Source organism: Ornithorhynchus anatinus, chromosome 1 (genome assembly GCF_004115215.2).
Source record: "Ornithorhynchus anatinus isolate Pmale09 chromosome 1, mOrnAna1.pri.v4, whole genome shotgun sequence".
Classification (NCBI taxonomy): domain Eukaryota; kingdom Metazoa; phylum Chordata; class Mammalia; order Monotremata; family Ornithorhynchidae; genus Ornithorhynchus; species Ornithorhynchus anatinus.
In genome coordinates, this window is record NC_041728.1 from 184,807,362 (window position 1) to 184,825,971 (window position 18,610).

Sequence of the window (18,610 nt, forward strand, 5' to 3'; positions counted from 1 at the left end):
TCTGACTCCCCCGCCCCCCTCGTCCTGTTTTAGCCCCGCCCCTCCCCGTCATTGGCCGGCCCCGCCCTCCGGCCTCCAGCTGATTGGCCGCCGCCAACGTCGGGCTCCGGCCGGGCCCCGCCCGTCTACTTCCGGTCCGCTCGAGGCCCCGCCCCCCTCCGCCCTCCTCTCCCTCTCGCTCCTCACGTGACCCCGCCCCTCCCCGTCCTGTCCCCGCCCCCCTCCGACCTCCTCTCCGCCCCCTCCCGCTCCTCACGTGACCCCTCCCCTCCCCGCCCGGGCCCCGCCCCCCTCCTTCCGGCGCCGGCCGTCACGTGGGGCGCGGGCGCGCGGCGGGGGCGGGGCCTGGCGGGGCGCGGGCGGGGCGCAGGCGCAGTCGGTGAGACGGGCCCGGGCTCCCGCGGGGTCCCCATGGAGCGGCCGCCGGACGAGGACCCGGGCTTGGACCACGACCGGGAGGAGGAGGAGGACGACGACGACGACGACGACGACGAAGGCCCGGACACACGGACTCTCCCCCTGCCCGGGCGGCCCCAACCGGTAAAGGGGGGGGGGCGGGGCGCGGCAGCCAGTCCTCCGCACGCAGCGCTCACTACGTGCCGGCCTTCATTCATTCATTCAATAGTATTTAGTGAGCGCTTACTCTGTGCACAGCGCTGCACTAAGCGCCTAATGGATGGGAGGGTCACGGGGGGAGAGTCTTTCATTCAGTCATCTGGAGTGAGCGCTTATTCTGTGCACAGCGCTGGATTGAGCGCCTAATGGTCAAGGGAGAGTGGGGCATTCATTCACTCAGTCGTATTTAGTGAGCGCTTACTGTGTGCAGAGCGCTGCACTGAGCGCCTAATGGATGGGAGGGTCCAGAGGGGGTGGGAGATTCATTCATTCATTCAATCGGCTGTATTGAGCGCTTACGATGTGCAGAGCTCTGGACTGAGCGCCTAATGGGCAAGGGAGAGTGGAGGATTCATTCAGTCGTATTTAGTGAGCGCTTACTCGGTGCAGAGCCCTGGACTAAGCGCTTCGAATAAGCGCTTCCTATGTGCCGAGCACTGTTCTGAGCGCTGCGGTAGACACAGGGGAATCAGGTGGTCCCACGGGGGGGGGGGGGGCTCCCAGTCTTCCTCCCCATTTGACAGATGAGGGAACTGAGGCCCGGAGAAGTGAAGTGACTCGCCCAGGGTCACACAGCCGACAAGTGGCGGAGCCGGGATTTGAACCCATGACCTCCGACTCCGAAGCCCGGGCTCTTTCCGCTGAGCCACGCTGCTTCTCGTCTACTCCTCAGAACGAGTCGACAGGGATCGGCAGAAATAAATACGTTTCTAGGTATCTACACAACGAAACAAGTCCACGGGGATCGGTAGAAATAAATACGTTTATAGATATCTACCCAACGAAACAAGTCCACAGGCAGCAATAGAAATGAATGGAATTACAGATATCTACACGACAAAACAACAGGCATCGACAGAAATAAATAATAATAATTACGTCGGTATTTGTTAAGCGCTTACTAGGTGCCGAGCACGGTCCCAGGCGCCGGGGGAGATACGGGGTCGTCGCGTTGTCCCGTGTGAGGCCCCCGGTCTTCATCCCCATTTTCCAGATGAGGGCACTGAGAAGTGAAGTGACTCGCCCACGGTCACACAGCTGACAGGCGGCGGAGCCGGGATTCGAACCCATGACCTCCGACCCCTAAGCCCGGGCTCTCTCCGCCGAGCCCCGCCGCTTCTCGAATAGAACTCTCGATACGTACGCGGCAAAATAAGTAGACGGGCAGCAGTAGAAATAAATAGGATTACGGATGTCCCCACGGGTGAACAGGCGTCGATATAAATAAATAGAAGTAAATAGAATTATAGATGTCTACACGTCGAAACAAGTAGACGGGCACTGATATAAATAAATAGAGCGATGGTAGATATCGACAGTTCAAAAAAAAACCAGGCAGCGATGGAAATGAATAGAACTGTCGATATCTCCACAACTAAACAAGTCAACAGGCATCGGCAGCGTGGCTCAGTGGAAAGAGCCCCGGGAGTCAGAGGTCATGGGTTCGGATCCCGGCTCCGCCCCTTGTCAGCCGGGTGACTTCGGGCCAGTCACTTCACTTCTCCGGGCCTCCGTTCCCTCATCTGTCAAATGGGGATGAAGACCGGGAGCCCCACGGGGGACAACCTCATTCCCCTTTATCTCCCCCAGCGCTTAGAACAGTGCTCGGCACGTAGCAAGCGCTTAACGAATACCAACCTTATTATTATCAACAGAAATCAACAGAATTATGGAGGGAGGGTCTGGCGGAATGGGGCGGGGGGGCCTAGTTGGGTGGGAAGGCTGGGGAGCCTAATGAACATAATTATAATTATGGTACTTGATAAACGCTCACGCTGCGCAGAGCGCCGTTCTAAATGCCGGCGGCGTGGATAGAGGTTGGTCCGGTCGGACGCAGTCCCCGTCCCCCCCCCCCGGGGCTCCCAGTCTCCATCCCCATTTGACAGATGAGGGAACTGAGGCCCAGAGAAGTGAAGGGACTTGCCCAAGGCCACGCAGCAGGCAGGCGGCGGAGGCAGGACTATTCATTCATTCAACAGTATTTACTGAGCGCTTACTCTGTGCAGAGCACTGGACTGAGCGCTCGGAATGGACAGTTGGGCAACAGACGGAGACCGTCCCTGCCCGGTGACGGGCTCGCGGTCTAATCGGGCGAGACGGACGAAAGCAAGACGACAGAATCACGATACATAGAACGAAGGGGACGGCCACCTCATTAACAAAATAAATTGGGGAATAAAAGTCTCTCCAAATGAGCACGGTGCTGAGGGGAGGAGGAGGAGCCGAGGGAAAGGGGGCTTAGCTGAGGAGAGGTGGATTGGAACCCACGACCTTGTGTCTTCTGGTTGCATGGGGAGGTGGGAGGATGGGAGGGTCCGGGGGGGTAGGGAGATTGGGGGTTAGGAGGGTCCGCTTGGATGGGAAGGATGATGATGATACTAATAATGGTACTTGGGTGCTCTCTCTCTGCCAGGCACTATACTAAGCGCTGGTTTACATAGAAGCTGATCAGATTGGACACAGTCCCTGATAATCATAATGTTGGTATTTGTTAAGCGCTTACTACGTGCAGAGCCCCGTTCTAAGCGCTGGGGGAGATGCAGGGTCATCGGGTCGTCCCACGTGAGGCCCACCGTTAACGGATGAGGTCACCGAGGCCCAGAGAAGTGAAGCGACTCGCCCACGGTCACCCAGCTGACAAGGGGCAGAGCTGGGATTCGAACTCATGACCTCTGACTCCCAAGCCCGGGCTCTTTCCACTGAGCCACGCCGCTTCTCTGTCCCTGTCGCACATGGGGCTCCCCGTCTTCATCCCCACTTTACAGATGAGGTCGCCGAGGCCCGCAGAAGCGGCCTGCCTAAGGTCACACAGCAGACGAGTGGTGGAGGTAGAATTAGAACCCACGACCTGGGGCTCGGTCCCGGTGGGGTGGGGGGGATGGGAGGGTCTGGTTGGAGAGGTGGGGTTCGGGGGGGGGGGCGGGGGGTTTCCTGCTTGATGGAGCGTCAGGGGGTCTTGAGTGGGTGGGGGAAGTGGGGGTTGGGGATCGAAGAGACCGGCGACAGCCGAAGGGGTCGGGGTGGGCTGGACCCGGGGCCCGGGAGTCAGAAGGTCGTGGGTTCTAATCCCGGCTCCGACACCTGAGCGCCTACCGTGTGCTTGAGCACTGTGCTGAGCGCTTGGAAGAGGACAGTAAGGGGCAGCAGGAGCTCGGGGGGTCTTAGGCGCTGCGGCGGGATGGCCTAGTGGCTAGAGCCCGGGCCTGGGAGTCAGAAGGGGGAGAAGCAGCGTGGCTCAGTGGAAGGAGCACGGGCTTTGGAGTCAGGGCTCGTGAGTTCGAATCCCAGCTCTGCCGCCTGTCGGCCGTGTGACTGCGGGCGAGTCACTTCACTTCTCCGGGCCTCAGTTCCCTCATCTGTCAAATGGGGGTGAAGACCGTGAGCCCCACGTGGGACGACCCGATTCCCCTACGTCTACCCCGGCGCTTAGAACAGTGCTCGGCGCGTAGCGAGCGCTTAACAAATACCAACATTATGAATCCCGGTTCCACCCCTCGCCTGCCGTGCGACCCTGAGCGAGTCCCTTCACCTCACCGTGACTCAGTTCCCTCATCCGTGAAATGGGGATGGAGACGGTGAGCCTGACGTGGGACAAGGACTGCGGCCAACCCGATGAGCTTGTGTCCACCCCAGTGCTTAGTCCGGTGCCTGTCGTATAGGAAGCGCCCAACAGATACCGTAATGATTATTATTCTTATTGAAAAGCAGCCTGGCTCGGTGGAAAGAGCCCGGCCTTAGGAGTCAGAGGTCCTGGGTTCTCATCCCGGTTCCGCCACTTATCAGCTGGGTGACTTGGGGCGAGTCACTTCGCTCCTCTGGGCCTCGGTGACCTCATCTGGAAAATGGGGACGAAGACCGCGAGCCCCACGGGGGACGACCCGATGACCCTGCGTCTCCCCCGGCGCTTAGAACGGTGCTTGGCAAATAACAGATACCGTAGAGAAGCAGCGTGGCTCGGTGGAAAGAGCACGGGCTTTGGAGTCGGAGGTCATGGGTTCGAATCCCGGCTCGGCCGCTTGTCAGCTGTGTGACTCTGGGCGAGCCACTTACCTCCTCGGTGCCTCGGTGACCTCATCTGTAAAACGGGGATGAAGACCGCGAGCCCCACGGGGGACGACCCGATTCCCCCCGTGTCTCCCCCGGCGCTCAGAACGGTGCTCGGCACATAGTAAGCGCTTAACAGATACCAACGTCATTATAATCATTAAGTCCTTGGGGGAATCCACTAGAAGAGGATAACAGACCCGTGCCCTGCCCACAGTGAGCTTCCAGTCCAGAGGAGCTCAGGGCCGTCGGGCCGTCGTGAATCGGAGTCCGTCTGTCGTCCGGGGGGGGGCGGGGGTCCCCGGAACGGCTCGGGCCGGGGGGGTGACCTCGTGGGCGGCCGTCCCCCCGCGGGGTCCCCGGGCGGCCGGGTCGGCCTGACGGCGTCCTCCCTCCCCCCCCCCCCGTGTCTCCGCGTCTCTGCGTCTCCCCCTCTCTTGCCCCGGCACCTTGCAGGCGGCGGGCGGGAGCCGCGCGGCGGCGGCGGCGGCGAGGAAGAGGGAGATCGGCATCTCGGAAGCGGAGAAGCGCACGGGCAGGACCGCCGTGAACCTGCAGGAGACCTACACGGCCTACCTCGTGGAGACCAGGTGGGAGGAGCGGGCGGGAAGGGCGCCCGTGACCGCGCGGGAGGCGTCCTCGGCCCACCTCCGGGGGACCGGGCCGGGAGGAGGGCAGCCGGGACCCTGTGGGAGACGTCCTCGGCCTCCCTCGCGGAGACCGGGTCGGGCCGGGGGCGACGACGGCGGGCGGAGGAGCCGCGTGCCTTAATGGACAGAGCCCGGGCCTGAGAGTCAGAAGGTCACGGGTTCTATTCCCGGCCCCGCCACGTGTCCGCCGTGTGACCTCGGCCAAGTCGCTTCACTTCTCTGGGGCTCAGTTCCCCGTCTGTCAAAGGGGGACGAGGACCGTGAGCCCCGCGGGGGACAACCTGACGACCTTGTATCTCCCCCGGCGCCTAGAGCGGCGCTCGGCCCACAGTAGGCGCTTAACGAGCGCCGACATCTTTATTATTAAGGTGGGCAGGGCGACCGTGAAGAGGTGGGAGGCGACCCCGGCCTACTTCGTGGAGACCGGGGCGGGGGCCGGGCGGGCCGTGACTGCGTGGGAGACGTCCGTGCGGGCGGGAGGGGGCCGGCGGGTGGAGGAGCCAGGCGGGCAGGACATCCGGGAACGGGTGGGAGATGTACGCGGGCTGGTACGCGGCCCACCTCGGGCCCGCTGGGTGACCTCGGGCAAGTCACTCGGCTCCTCTGGTCCTCGGTTTCCTCATCTGAAGACGGGCGTCCCGTCCCGGCCTCCCTCCCTCTTCGAAGCGCCTGCCCTCCCCGAGTAGGGTCGGCGTCCAACCCCGTCGTCTTGCATCGACCCCAGGGGTTAGCACGATACTTGCCACGTAGTAGGCGCTTGACAGATTCCACCGCTCCGTCGTCAGCATTTATTGAGTGGTACGTACTGAGCGCTTACTATATGCAGAGCTTCGAGTGATAATAACAATGTTGGTCTTTGTTAAGCGCTTACCGCGTGCAGAGCGCCGTTCTAAGCGCTGGGGGAGATACGGGGTCATCGGGTCGTCCCACGTGGGGCTCACGGTCTGGATCCCCATTTTCCAGATGAGGGAACTGAGGCCCAGAGAAGTGAAGTGACTCGCCCACAGTCGCACGGCTGACAAGCGGCGGAGCCGGGATTCGAACCCATGACCGCGACTCCCAAGCCCGGGCTCTTTCCACTGAGCCACGCTGCTTCCCAAGTACAGGGTCCTTGGTGACCAACTAGCCCCGCCTCGGGCGAATCTGTCCTCTTCCCCCACAGAGACCTCCGATTTTTAGACCCCGTTTTCTCAACTCGCCGTGCCCCGCTTCGTTCGGTTGTATTCAAGGAGCGCCTTCCGTGTGCGGAGCACTGTACTGAGCGCTTGGGAGAGGACGATAAACGGACACATTCCCTGCCCACGTGGAGGTTACAGTCTAGAGGGGGAGAGAGACCTGGATAGAAATGAATAAATGAGGGACGTGGACGTAAGCGGTGCGGGGCCGGGAGGGGAGGGTGAAGAAAGGGAGCGAGTCGGGGCGACGCCGAAGGGAGTGGGAGAAGAGGGAGGGGTGACCGAACAGACGCTCTCCACACCTCCCTCTCTGCGGAACTCAACTCACCCGCTCCCCCGTCCCTCCGTCGATCTCGTACCGGGAACCCACGGCCCCGGATCGCCTCCACCGTCCGCCCCCTTGGCTCTCGAGCCAAGCCGCAGGGCGCTGCCGCCGGAAATCTGGATGCCGGGCCGACTCGGCCCACTCGAGGTTTCTCCTTGCCTGCTTTAACTCTGTCCTCTCCTCTGCCCGGCAGACCTCTCTCTCTTCCCCCACTGACCCCCTTGCCCACCGCCCTCGTCGGTTGTTCGGGACAGTCAGCTCCCTCCCCTGGCCTCCGGTCCCCCCGCCTCCCCCGTCCCTCGCCCCCAGTGAACCGGCCAACTACTTAATTAAGAAGATCGACGCTATCGGGCGCCGTCTCCCTAAAATCTCCCCCTGCCCCTCCTCGGTCCCACCCCCGTCCTGCCCCGTCTCCGACTCTCCCATCCTTCCCGGCAGTATCCCCAGAGGAGATCTGCCTCCGCTCGAAAGCCACCCCCGCCGCCCGTGCACCCGACCCCCATTCCTTCGCATCTTACTGAAATACCCGCCCCCCGCCCCGCTTCTCCCCTCCCTAACAGCCCCCTTCAACTCTTGGTTCTCCAGCGGCTTCTTTCAAACATGCCCGTGTCTCCCCATCCTAAAAATAAATCATCCCTCGACCCCACGGCCCCCTCCGGTTACGCCCCCGCCTCCCTGCTGCCGTTCCCGTCCAAGCTCCTCGAGCGAGTCGTCCACGCCGGCCGTTTCCGCTCTTCTTCCGATTCTGTCCCGGCCCCCCCGGCCCCGATCCGGCCCCCGGCCCCCCGGCCCCGCCGCGACGTCCCTCTGGGAGGTCGCCGGCGTTCTCCTTCTCGCCGGACCCACCGGCGTCTACCCCGCCCTCATCCTCCCCGACCCCTCGGCTGCCTCGGACGCCACGGGCCACCCCCCGCCCCCGGAAACGTTATCCAGCCTCGGCCTCCCGGCCGCCGGCCCGGTTCTCCTCTCGTCCCTCCGGCCTCTCGTTCTCCGTCCCCCCGGCGGGCTCCTCCTCCGCCTCCTGCCCCCTCGCTCCGGGGGTCCCCCGAGGCCCGGTTCTCCGTCCCCTTCTGGTCTCCGTCTCCACCCGCTCCCTCGGAGGACCCGTCCGCTCCCGCGGCTTCGGCTCCCACCTCTCCGTGGACGATCCCCAAATCTCCCTCCCCGGCGCTGCTCTCCGGTCTCACACCCCCTCCTGCGGATTCTCCCGATTTGACAGGTGAGGAGACCGAGGCTCGGGGAGGTGAAGTGACTCGTCCAAGGTCACCGAGCAGGCCAGCGGCGGAGCTGGGATTAGAACCTAGGTCTTCCGACTCCAGGCTTGTTTCTCACTGGCAACGGGGTCCGGTCAGAGAGAGGATAGAGAAAAGCACTTCAGGCGGAGAAGCAGCGTGGCCTAAAGCCTGAAACACGGGCCCGGGAGTCAGAGGGACCTGGCTTCTGATCCCGGCTCGGTCGCGTGTCTGCTGTGTGACCTCGGGCAAGTCATATCGCTTCTCTGGGCCTCAGTGACCGCCTCTGTAAAATGGGGAGTAAGAGCGTGAGCCCCGGGTGGGACAGGGACCGTAATCCAACCTGATTAACTTAATGATAATGACGATGGTATTGGTCAAGCGCTTCCTAAGCGCAGACGGTGGTCTAAACCTGTACCTACCCCAGTGCTTGGAACCTACTAAGTGCTCAACACGTACCATCGTTATCGTTATTATTATTATTATTATCCCGCCTGGACGACCGCATCAGCCTCCTCGCTGACCTCCCAGCCTCCCGTCTCTCCCCACTCCAGTCCAGACGCGGATCTGCTGCCCGCATCGTTTTTCTACAGCATCGCTCAGAGAAGCAGCGTGGCTCGGTGGAAAGAGCCCGGGCTTTGGAGTCGGAGGTCGTGGGTTCGAATCCCGGCCCGGCCACTTGTCAGCTGTGTGACTCTGGGCGAGTCACTTAACTCCTCGGTGCCTCGGTTACCTCATCTGTAAAATGGGGATCAAGACCGTGAGCCCCACGTGGGACGACCCGATTCCCCCGTGTCTACCCCAGCGCTTAGAACGGTGCTCGGCCCATAGCGAGCGCTTAACAAATACCAACGTTGTTATCATTTTTCTACAGAATCGCTCGGGACGTGTTTTCCCCCCTCAAAAAAAATTCCAGTGGTTGCCCAGCCGCCTTTTGCGTGAAACAGAAACTTCTCACCTTTGGCTCTAAAGCCGTCCGTTATTCATTCGTTCATTCAGTAGTATTTATTGAGTGCTTACTGTGTGCAGAGCACTGGACTAAGAGCTTGGAGTGTACAATTTGGCAACAGAATTGCCTCCCCTCCCTCCCCTCCTCCTCCGTCCCCGGCCCGCACGCTCCGCCCCTCTGCCGCCGCTCGCTCGCCTCCTCCCCGGGCCTCCGGCTCGCCCGTCCCGCCGCCGCCCCCCCGGCCCGCGTCCCGCCTCCGGCCCGGAACGCCCTCCCTCCTCAGATCCCCCCGACGATGACTCTCCCCGCCCTTCAGAGCCCTCCTGGAGGCCCGCCTCCTCCGGGAGGCCTGCCCTGACTAAGCCCCCCTTTTCCTCCTCTCCCGCTCCCCTCCGCGTCGCCCCGACTCGCTCCCTTTCTTCATCCCCCCTCCCGGCCCCGCACCCCTTAGGTCCAGATCTGGCATTTGTTTCTCTTCCTGTCTCCCTCTCCCTCCAGACTGTAAACTCATTGTGGGCAGGGAACGTGTCTGTTTATTATTCATTCACTCGATAGTATTTATTGAGCGCTTACTATGTGCAGAGCACTGTACTAAGCGCTTGGAATGGACAGTTGGGCAACAGATAGAAACAGTAATAATAATAATAATAATAATAATGTTGGTATTTGTTAAGCGCTTACTTTGTGCCGAGCACTGTTCTAAGCGCTGGAATAGACACGGGACTCAAATAGAATCTTGATTCTATTTAGTCGCCATCGGTTTTTACGAGACGTCCTTCCCCTCGACTCTATCTATCGCCATCGTGCTCGTCCGTCCGTCTCCCCCGATCGGACCGTGAGCCCGTCAGACGGCGGGGACCGTCTCCGTCTGTTGCCCACTTGTTCATTCCAAGCGCTTAGTCCGGTGCTCTGCACATAGTGAGCGCTCAATAAATACTATTGAATGAATGAATGAATGAATGAAAGGTTGTCCCCCGTGGGGCTCCCAGTCTTCATCCCCATTTTCCAGATGAGGTCACTGAGGCCCAGAGAAGTGAAGCGACTCGCCCACGGTCACGCAGCTGCCAAGTGGCAGAGCTGGGATTCGAACTCGTGACCTCTGACTCCAAAGCCCGTGCCCTTTCCACTGAGCCGCGCTGCTTCTCTATCATCCCTGCCCACTGACGGCTTCACGGTCTAATCGGGGGAGACGGACGGACAAAAACAAGACAACTTAATCACGATAAATAGAATCGAGGGGCTGGACACCTGTCCTCTCCCAAGCGCTTCGTACAGTGCTGTGCACGCGCTAAGCGCTAAATAGAAACAGAGAGAAGCCGCGTGGCTCAGTGGAAAGAGCCCGGGCTTAGGAGTCAGAGGTCACGAGTTCTGATCCCAGCTCCGCCACTTGTCAGCTGCGTGTCTTAGGGCAAGCCACTTCCCTTCTCTGAGCCTCGGTTCCCTCATCTGGAAAATGGGGATGAAGACTGGGAGCCCCAAGTGGGACAACCCGATCACCTCGTATCTATCCCAGAGCTTAGAACGGTGCTTGGCACGTAGTAAATGCTTAACAGATGCCATGGTTGTTATTATTAAATACCGGCGATGGTCCGACCAAGCGCTTGGGAGGATACGGAATAACAGTGGAAAGAGCCCGGGCTTGGGAGTCAGAGGTCGCGGGTTCTGATCCCGGCTCCGCCACTCGTCCGCTCTGTGACCTTGGGCGACTCACCTTCCCTGGGCCCCAGTGACCTCATCTGTAAAAATGGGACTAAAAAATGTGAGCCTCACGTGGGGCAACCCGATGACCCTGAATCTCCCCCGGCGCTTAGACCGGTGCTCTGCACGTAGTAAGCGCTTAACAAGTACCGCGTGTTCCCTGCCCACGGGGAGTTTACAGTCTAGAGGGGGTGGTCTCTAAACGATGATGAAAAAATAATAAATCTCTCCCCCGATTAGACCGTAAGCCCGTCACAGTTACCGATCTGTCCATTCCGGGCGCTCGGTCCGGTGCCCTGCGCATAGTGAGCGCTCCGTAAGTACTACTGAGTGAATGAACGATGGTCACGGGCCCAAGGGCCGTGGGGCCGAGGAAGGAGCGAACGAGCAGGCGGATCCGAGAGCCAGGGCCACCCTGAAGGTGGTCGTTCTCCCCGGGCCTCGATCTCGTCTCTCCGGCCGCCGACCCCTCGCCCACCCGATGACGGTCACGGTGTCGGCTGAATGCTTGCAGAGCGCCAGGCGCCGTACTGAGCGCTGGGCCGGACCCGGTCCTCGTCCCACGTGGGACTCGCGGTCCCCATCCCCACCTTACCCGTGAGGCGGCTGAGGCCCGGGGAAGCGACGCGCCTTGCCCGGGGCCACACGGCAAGGCGCCCGGCGGAGTCGGAATCACTGATAACGATGATGGTATCCGTTGAGCGCCCACTACGTGCCGAGCGCCGCTCGAAGCGCTGGGGGAGATACGGGGTCGTCGGGTCGTCCCCCGGGGAGGCTCCCGGTCCCCGTCCCCATTTTGCAGATGAGGGCACGTCACACGGCTGCCGAGGGGCGGAGCCGGGATTCGAACCCATGACCCCGGCCTCCCAAGTGCGGGTTCTTTCCGCCGAGCCACGCTGCTCTCCCACCTCCTCCCGGAGGCCTTCCCCGACGACTCCTTCATCTTCCCACCTTGTGTCTGCCGGCTGCCTCCCCCCCCCCCGTCCTCTGCGCACCGTGAAACTCCCGCCCTCCACCTCCCGTCCGCCGGGATTTATGCCGGCGTCTCACGACCTCCTACTTGCTCCACGCCTCCGCTCCCTCGCTCTTCCTTGTCCCTGCGGCCCCTCGTTTCTCTCAGCCACTTTCTCTCCGTTCATCCGGTCATATTTACCGAGCGCCTCCTGCGCGCGGGACACCGTACCGAAGGCGTCGGCAGCCGCGCCATCGGCTGTCCGAGGCCAGGGATGGCGTGGCTCGGCGGCGAGAGCCCGGGCTTGGGAGTCAGAGGTCGTGGGTTCTAATCCCGGCTCCGCCGCTTGTCAGCCGGGTGACCGTGGGCGAGTCGCCTCGCTTCTCTGGGCCTCGGTTCCCTCATCTGTAAAACGGGGATGAAGACCGGGAGCCCCACGGGGGACAACCTGATCCCCTTGTATCTCCCCCACCGCTCAGGACGGCGCGTGGCACGTAGTAAGCGCTTAACAGATACCGACATCATGATTATTCTAGCTCCGATTTCCTCTCCCGAGCGCTCAGTGCGGTGCTGCGCACCCAGTAGGCGCTCGGGGAGCAGAACCGAGTGATGAGTTGGACGCCGTCAGCTCTCGGTGGACCTTCTCCTCCGTAAGCAGCGTGGCTCAGTGGAAAGAGCCCGGGCTTTGGACTCCGCGGTCATGGGTTCGAATCCCGGCTCTGCCACTTGTCCGCTGTGTGACCGTGGGCGAGTCACTTCACTTCTCTGGGCCTCAGCGACCTCAGCTGTAAAATGGGGATGAAGACTGGGAGCCCCACGTGGGACAACCCGACTCCCCCGTGTCTACCCCAGGGCTTAGAACGGTGCTCTGCGCGTAGTAAGCGCTTAACGAATACCGACGTTATCATTATTATCATGAGCTCGTTAAGGGCGGGGAATGTGTCGTATCGTACCCTCCCGAGCGCTCGGTACAGTGCTCTGCACGGAGTAAGTGCTCCACATCTTAACAGCCTGGCGTAGCGGACGGAGCCCGGGCCCGGGAGTCGGGGGGACGTGGGTTCTGATCCCGGCTCTGCCGCTCGTCTGCCGCGTGGCCTTGGGCAACCTGACTTCTCTGGGCCTCGGTCCCCTCATCTGGAAAACGGGGAGGAAGACCGTGAGCCCCACGTGGGCCAACCCGAGGCCGTATTTACCCCAGCGCTCGGAACAGCGCTCGGCACCTAGTAAGCGCTTAAACGCTGTAATCGTCAGTATTATTTTTGATGGACAGTTGGCACCGGGGGACTGAGGCCGGAGGGAGGGGATCCGGTCCCGGGGACGACCTACGGAGGATGGGGAAACGGGGGCCCGGAGGGGCCGGGGGGTCGGGTGGCGGGTCCGAGGGCGGGGGCGGGGGGCGGTCCCTCCCCGTGCGGACCCGGGGCCCGCCTGTCCCCGTCCAGGTCGACGGACGGTCGGGGGCCGCTGACGGACGCCGTCTGGAGACGCTACAGCGAATTCGAGCTGCTCCGGACCTACCTGGTCGCCCAGCACCCCTACGTCGTCGTCCCGCCGCTGCCGGAGAAGAGGGTGAGCCCCCTCCCCGGACCCTCGCCGTCCCCTCCCACCCGTCAGGCGATCCTCCCGTGGTATTTATGCCGGGAGTCGGGAGGTCGTGGGTTCTGATCCCGGCTCCGCCGCCCGTCTCGGCCTCGGGCAAGTCACGCCGACTCCTCCGGGCCTCCGTTCCCTCATCTGGAAAGCGGGGACTGTGAGCCCCGCGCGGGACAGGGAGGGCGTCCGTCCCGATCGGCTTGGATCCGCCCCAGCGCTTAGTCCGGTTCGCGAGAAGCGGCGTGGCCCAGCGGAAAGGGCACGGGCTTTGGAGTCGGAGGTCGCGGGTTCCAATCCCGGCTCGGCCACCTGGCAGCCGTGGGACCCGGGGCGAGGCACTTCACTTCTCGGTGCCTCGGCTACCTCACCCGTAAAATGGGGATTAAGACCGGGAGCCCCCCGCGGGACGACCCGATTCCCCCGTGTCCCCCCCAGCGCTTAGAACGGTGCTCGGCACGTGGTGAGCGCTTAACGGATACCGACGTGGCACGCGGTCAGCGCTTAAGAGTCAACACGAGAGGCAGCGGGGCGTAGCTGATGGAGCCCGGGCCTGGCGGTCAGAGGGTCATGGGTTCTAATCCCGGCTCCGCCACTTGTCTGCTGGGTGACCTCGGGCCGGTCACTTCCCCGGGCCTCGGTTCCCTCGTCTGTCGAATGGGGCTGGAGACCGGGAGCCCCGCGGGGGACGGGGACCGGGTCCACCCCAGCGCTTAGTCCGGTGGCCGGCACATAGCGAGTGCTCAGAAAGTACCACGGTCGTCATCGGCCCCGGCCCCGCGCCGCCCGCAGCCTCGTTCCGGGCTCGCCCGCAGGCGGAGTTCGTCTGGCACAAGCTGTCGGCCGACAACCTGGACCCGGAGTTCGTGGAGCGGCGCAGGGTCGGGCTGGAGAACTTCCTGCTGCGCCTCAACGCCCACCCCGTCCTCACCGACGACCCCGGCCTCCACGCCTTCCTCACCCAGGTGACCCCCCCGCCCCCCGCCCCCCGCTCCGCCCGGACCCTCGCCCCGTCCTCACCGACGACCCCGGCCCGCTGCGGGACCGCGGGCCGGCCGCCCGACCTCGCCGGGCCTCGGTTTCCTTTTCCGCAGAACTCAGACCCCCTGCGGTCCCCGTCCCCCCTCACGCTCGGAGCCCCCCGGGAGGCGGGGCCTGGGTCCCGTCAGACTGAAGCGGTACGGCCTAATGGAAATAATCACAACGTTGGCATCTGTTACGCGCCCACTACGTGCCGAGCACCGTTCCGAGCGCCGGGGGAGATACGGGGTCGTCGGGGTGTCCCGCGGGAGGCTCGCGGTTAATCCCCGTTTTCCGGATGAGGTCACTGAGGCCCAGAGAAGTGAAGTGACTCGCCCGCGGTCACACAGCTGACAAGTGGCGATGCTGGGAAAGAGCCTGGGACGCGGGGGACCTGGGTTCTAATCCGGCCTCCAGCTCCATTCCGTGTGACCCTGGGCAAGTCATCTCACCTCCCTGTGCCTCCGTTCCCTCAGCTGCAAAATGGGGGTTCGGTCCCCGTGAGGGGCAGTGTGGCTCGGTGGAAAGAGCCCGGGCTTGGGAGTCGGAGGGCATGGGTTCGAATGCCCGCTCTACCCCTTGTCGGCTGTGGGACTGCGGGCGAGTCACTTCACTTCTCTGGGCCTCGGTGACCCCGTCCGTAAAATGGGGCTGAAGACCGTGAGCCTCTCGAGGGACAATCCGACGACCCCGTGTCTCCCCCGGCGCTTAGAACGGTGCTCTGCACATAGCGAGCGCTTAACAAATACCAACGTTATCATTATTATTACTACTTCGACTCTGAGCCCCGCGCGGGGCAGGGTGATCACATATCTCCCCCAGTGCTTAGTACAGTGCCTGGTACATAGTAAGCGTTCAACAAGAGCAGGGAAGCAGCGTGGCTCAGTGGAAAAGAGCCTGGGTTTCAGAGTCAGAGGTCACGAGTTCGACTCCCGGCTCTGCCGCTTGTCAGCTGGGTGACTGCGGGCGAGTCGCTTCACTTCTCTGGGCCTCGGTTCCCTCATCTGTAAAATGGGGATGAAGACCGTGAGCCTCCCGTGGGACGACCCGATGACCCTGGATCTCCCCCAGCGCTTAGAACGGTGCTCGGCACGTAGTAAGCGCTTAACAGATACCAACATTATTAAAAGCGGCGTGGCCCAGTGGGTAGAGCCGGGGCCCGGGAGCCAGCGGGACCTGGGTTCTGATCCCGGCTCCGCCACGCGTCCGCCGTGCGGCCCGGGGCGGAGCGCTTCACTTCTCTGGGCCTCGGTTTCCTCATCTGTGAAACGGGGAGAAAGAGCGCGCGCCCCCCCCCGGGAGGCGGGGACTGTGTCCGACCTGGTTGACTGGTATCTACCCCAGGGCTTCGAACGGTGCTTGGCACGTAGTCGGTGCTTAACGGATACGTTATTATAATCACGCGTTTGGCAAAGAGAAGCAGCGTGGCTCAGTGGAAAGAGCCCGGGCTTTGGAGTCAGAGGTCATGGGTTCGAATCCCGGCTCGGCCGCTTGTCAGCTGTGTGACTTTGGGCAAGTCACTTCACTTCTCGGTGCCTCGGTTACCTCATCTGTAAAATGAGGATTAAGACCGTGAGCCCCACGTGGGACGACCCGATTCCCCTGTGTCTAACCCAGCGCTTAGAACAGTGCTCGGCACGTAGTAAGCGCTTAACAAATACCAACGTTATTATTAAAACACACTAGTATTATTACTATTATTGCCGTCACCCCCCGCCCCGGCGCCGGGCACGGGGCTCGGCACGGGGGGCGGGGGCGCGTCCAGTCCGTCCCCGCCGGCGGCGGGGCTCGGGGGGTGGGGACGAGGGGCACCCGCGGAGCCCGCGGCCACCGCTCCGCCGGACGCCCGGGTCCGAAAACCCAGGTCCCTGGTGCTGGGTGCGAGGTGGGGGGCAGAAAGGGGGTTGACCGTTCCCACGTCCAGGGCGGGGCGCGGCAACCCCTCGCCCCGTTTGGTTTTCAGGAGACGTCCTGGAAGGAGACGGTGAACGAAACCGGATTTCAATCCAAGGTACCGAGCGGGACCGGCGGGTTGGGTCGGGCCCGAGCCCGGTGTGGGCGGGGATGGTCTCTCTTGGTGTCGGTATCTGTTCAGCGCCTACTACGTGCGGAGCACCGTTCCGAGCGCCGGGGGAGATACAGGGTCATCGGGTCGTCCCACGGGAGGCTCACCGTCTTCATCCCCATTTTCCAGACGAGGTAACCGAGGCACAGAGAAGTGAAGCGACCTGCCCGCGCTCACGCAGCTAAGCGGCAGAGTGGGATTCGAACCCTTAACCCAGGCCCTTTCCACTGAGCCACGCTGCTTCTCTGGTGTACGTTAGTACAGTGCCCTAGGCGCGGTAAGCGCTCAGTAAATCCAGAGAAGCAGCTGGCTGAGTGGAAAGAGGCCGGGCTTGGGAGTCGGCGGTCATGGGTTCGAATCCCGGCCCCGCCGCTTGCCAGCTGTGTGACTTGGGGCGAGGCACTTCACTTTTCTGTCCCTCATCTGTCAGGTGGGGACTAGAAACCGTGAGCCCCACGTGGGACAGCCCGATCGCCTTGTATCCTCCCCGGCGCTTAGAACGGTGCTTTGCGCCTAGTAAGCGCCTAACACATACCACCGTCGTCATCGTTATCATCATTAAATCCGATTGAATGAAGGAATGAGTCTGGGGATCGGCCCGGGGGCGGGGCCGAGGATCCGGATGCGGGACCTGCACCGAGCTTCGTCCTTCGGGTTCGGCACAGGATGGGAAGCGGGGTGGGGTCAGTGGGTAGAGCCCGGACCCGGGAGTCCGAAGGACCCGGGTTCTGATCCCGGCTGCACCACTTCATCCATTCATTCATTCGGTCGGATTCACTGAGCCCTTACCGTGTGCGAATGTTATTTATTTGTATATTTATATGAACGTCCGTCTCCCCCTCTACACCGCGAGCTCGTCGTGGGCGGGGACGTGTCTGTCTGTGGTTAGCGAGGCTCGGTGCGAAGAGCCCGGGCTTGGGAGTCAGAGGTCGTGGGTTCTGATCCCGCCTCCGCCCCCTGTCAGCGGTGTGACTTTGGGCAAGTCACTTCACTTCTCGGCGCCTCAGTTCCTGGAAAATGGGGATGAAGACCGTGAGCCCCACGGGGGCCAACCTGATGACCCCGTATCTCCCCCGGCGCTTAGAACAGTGCTCTGCACGTAGTAAGCGCTTAACAGATACCAGCATTATTCTTACACTCCCAGGCGCTTAGTACAGTGCTCTGCACACAGAAAAAGCGCTCGATGAATACGACTGAAGGAGTTGAATGGATTTACAGAGCTTTCGGCCGCGCTCGGCGTCTGCCGTATGCAGAGCGCCGAACTGTCCGTATCACTCATGTGTTGATGTACATTCGTTTAATCGTATTTGTCGAGCGCTTACTGTGTGTAAAGCACCGTAAAGCTGAGCTCTTGACGTCCATCTCCCCCTCTAGAACGTAAGCTCCTGTGGGCGGGGAATGTGTCTGTTTATTGTACTGTGCTCTCCCGAGCGCTTAGTACGGTGTTCTGCACACGGTGAGCGCTCAATAAATGCGATTGTCCTGGGAGGCTGCCGTGGGCGGAGCCCTGAACCGTACTGGGCGCCTGCCACGTGAGGGGTCTAGAAAGGAGTTAAAGGAAATGGAGGCAGAGGGTGGGGAAACAGCGTGGCTTAGTGGCAAGAGCCCGGGCTTGGGAGTCAGAGGTCCTGGGTTCTAATCCCGGCCCCGCCCCTTGGCAGCCGTGTGACTTTGGGCGAGTCGCTTCGCTTCTCTGGGCCTCGGTGACCTCCTCTGTCAAATGGGGATGAAGACCGGGAGCCCCACGAGGGGCAACCCGATGGCCCTGCATCTCCCCCGGCGCTTAGAACAGCGCTCTGCACCTAGTAAGCGCTTAACCAATACCGTCAACATCATTATTATTAGGAATGACAGGAGGGAGATGGGGCGATAACTGGAGGGAGCCGTGGGGTCAGGGGAGGGATTTTTTTGAGGATGGGGGAGACGCGGACGGGTTTGAAAGCAGTGGGGAAGAAGCCAGCGGAGAGCCAACGGTCGAAGGCGGCGGTCAGGGAGGGAAGAGGGGAAGGGACTGGTCCACCGACACCGTCCTCCCAAGCGGCCGGTACGGCGCTCGGCCCACGGTCAGCGAGCGCTCAGTAAATACCGTCGGTGGATTGACGGGGTGGCGTCTTCCAGGCCGACTCCCGGCTCCGAGCGCTCAGTGCCACCTACCGCGTGAGGAACCCCGACAGGTAAGGCCCGGGGCTCCCTGAGGGGCCCGGCTCGTCCGAGGTGATGCCCGCTGCGGCCGGGACCCCGCGGGCCCCCGTCCCCGGGGGGTCGGGGGCCGGGCCGGGGGCGTGGGCCGTCGGA

General features: G+C 62.4%; 1 protein-coding gene across 2 annotated transcripts in view; it reads left to right on the forward strand.

The window, feature by feature from the left end:
* The first annotated feature begins 350 nt into the window (after positions 1–350).
* SNX4 (sorting nexin 4) overlaps positions 351–18,610 on the forward strand; it is a 28,510-nt gene continuing 10,250 nt past the window's right edge. The window contains exons 1-6 of one of the 2 annotated variants that reach the window (XM_029071217.1): positions 351–540; positions 5,116–5,249; positions 13,083–13,209; positions 14,046–14,195; positions 16,214–16,261; positions 18,434–18,489. In XM_029071217.1, coding sequence (XP_028927050.1) covers positions 412–540; positions 5,116–5,249; positions 13,083–13,209; positions 14,046–14,195; positions 16,214–16,261; positions 18,434–18,489 — 644 coding nt within the window. In that variant the 5' untranslated portion in view covers positions 351–411. The remainder of the gene's footprint in view (positions 541–5,115; positions 5,250–13,082; positions 13,210–14,045; positions 14,196–16,213; positions 16,262–18,433; positions 18,490–18,610) is intronic. The other variant, XM_029071208.2, reaches the window with a different exon arrangement.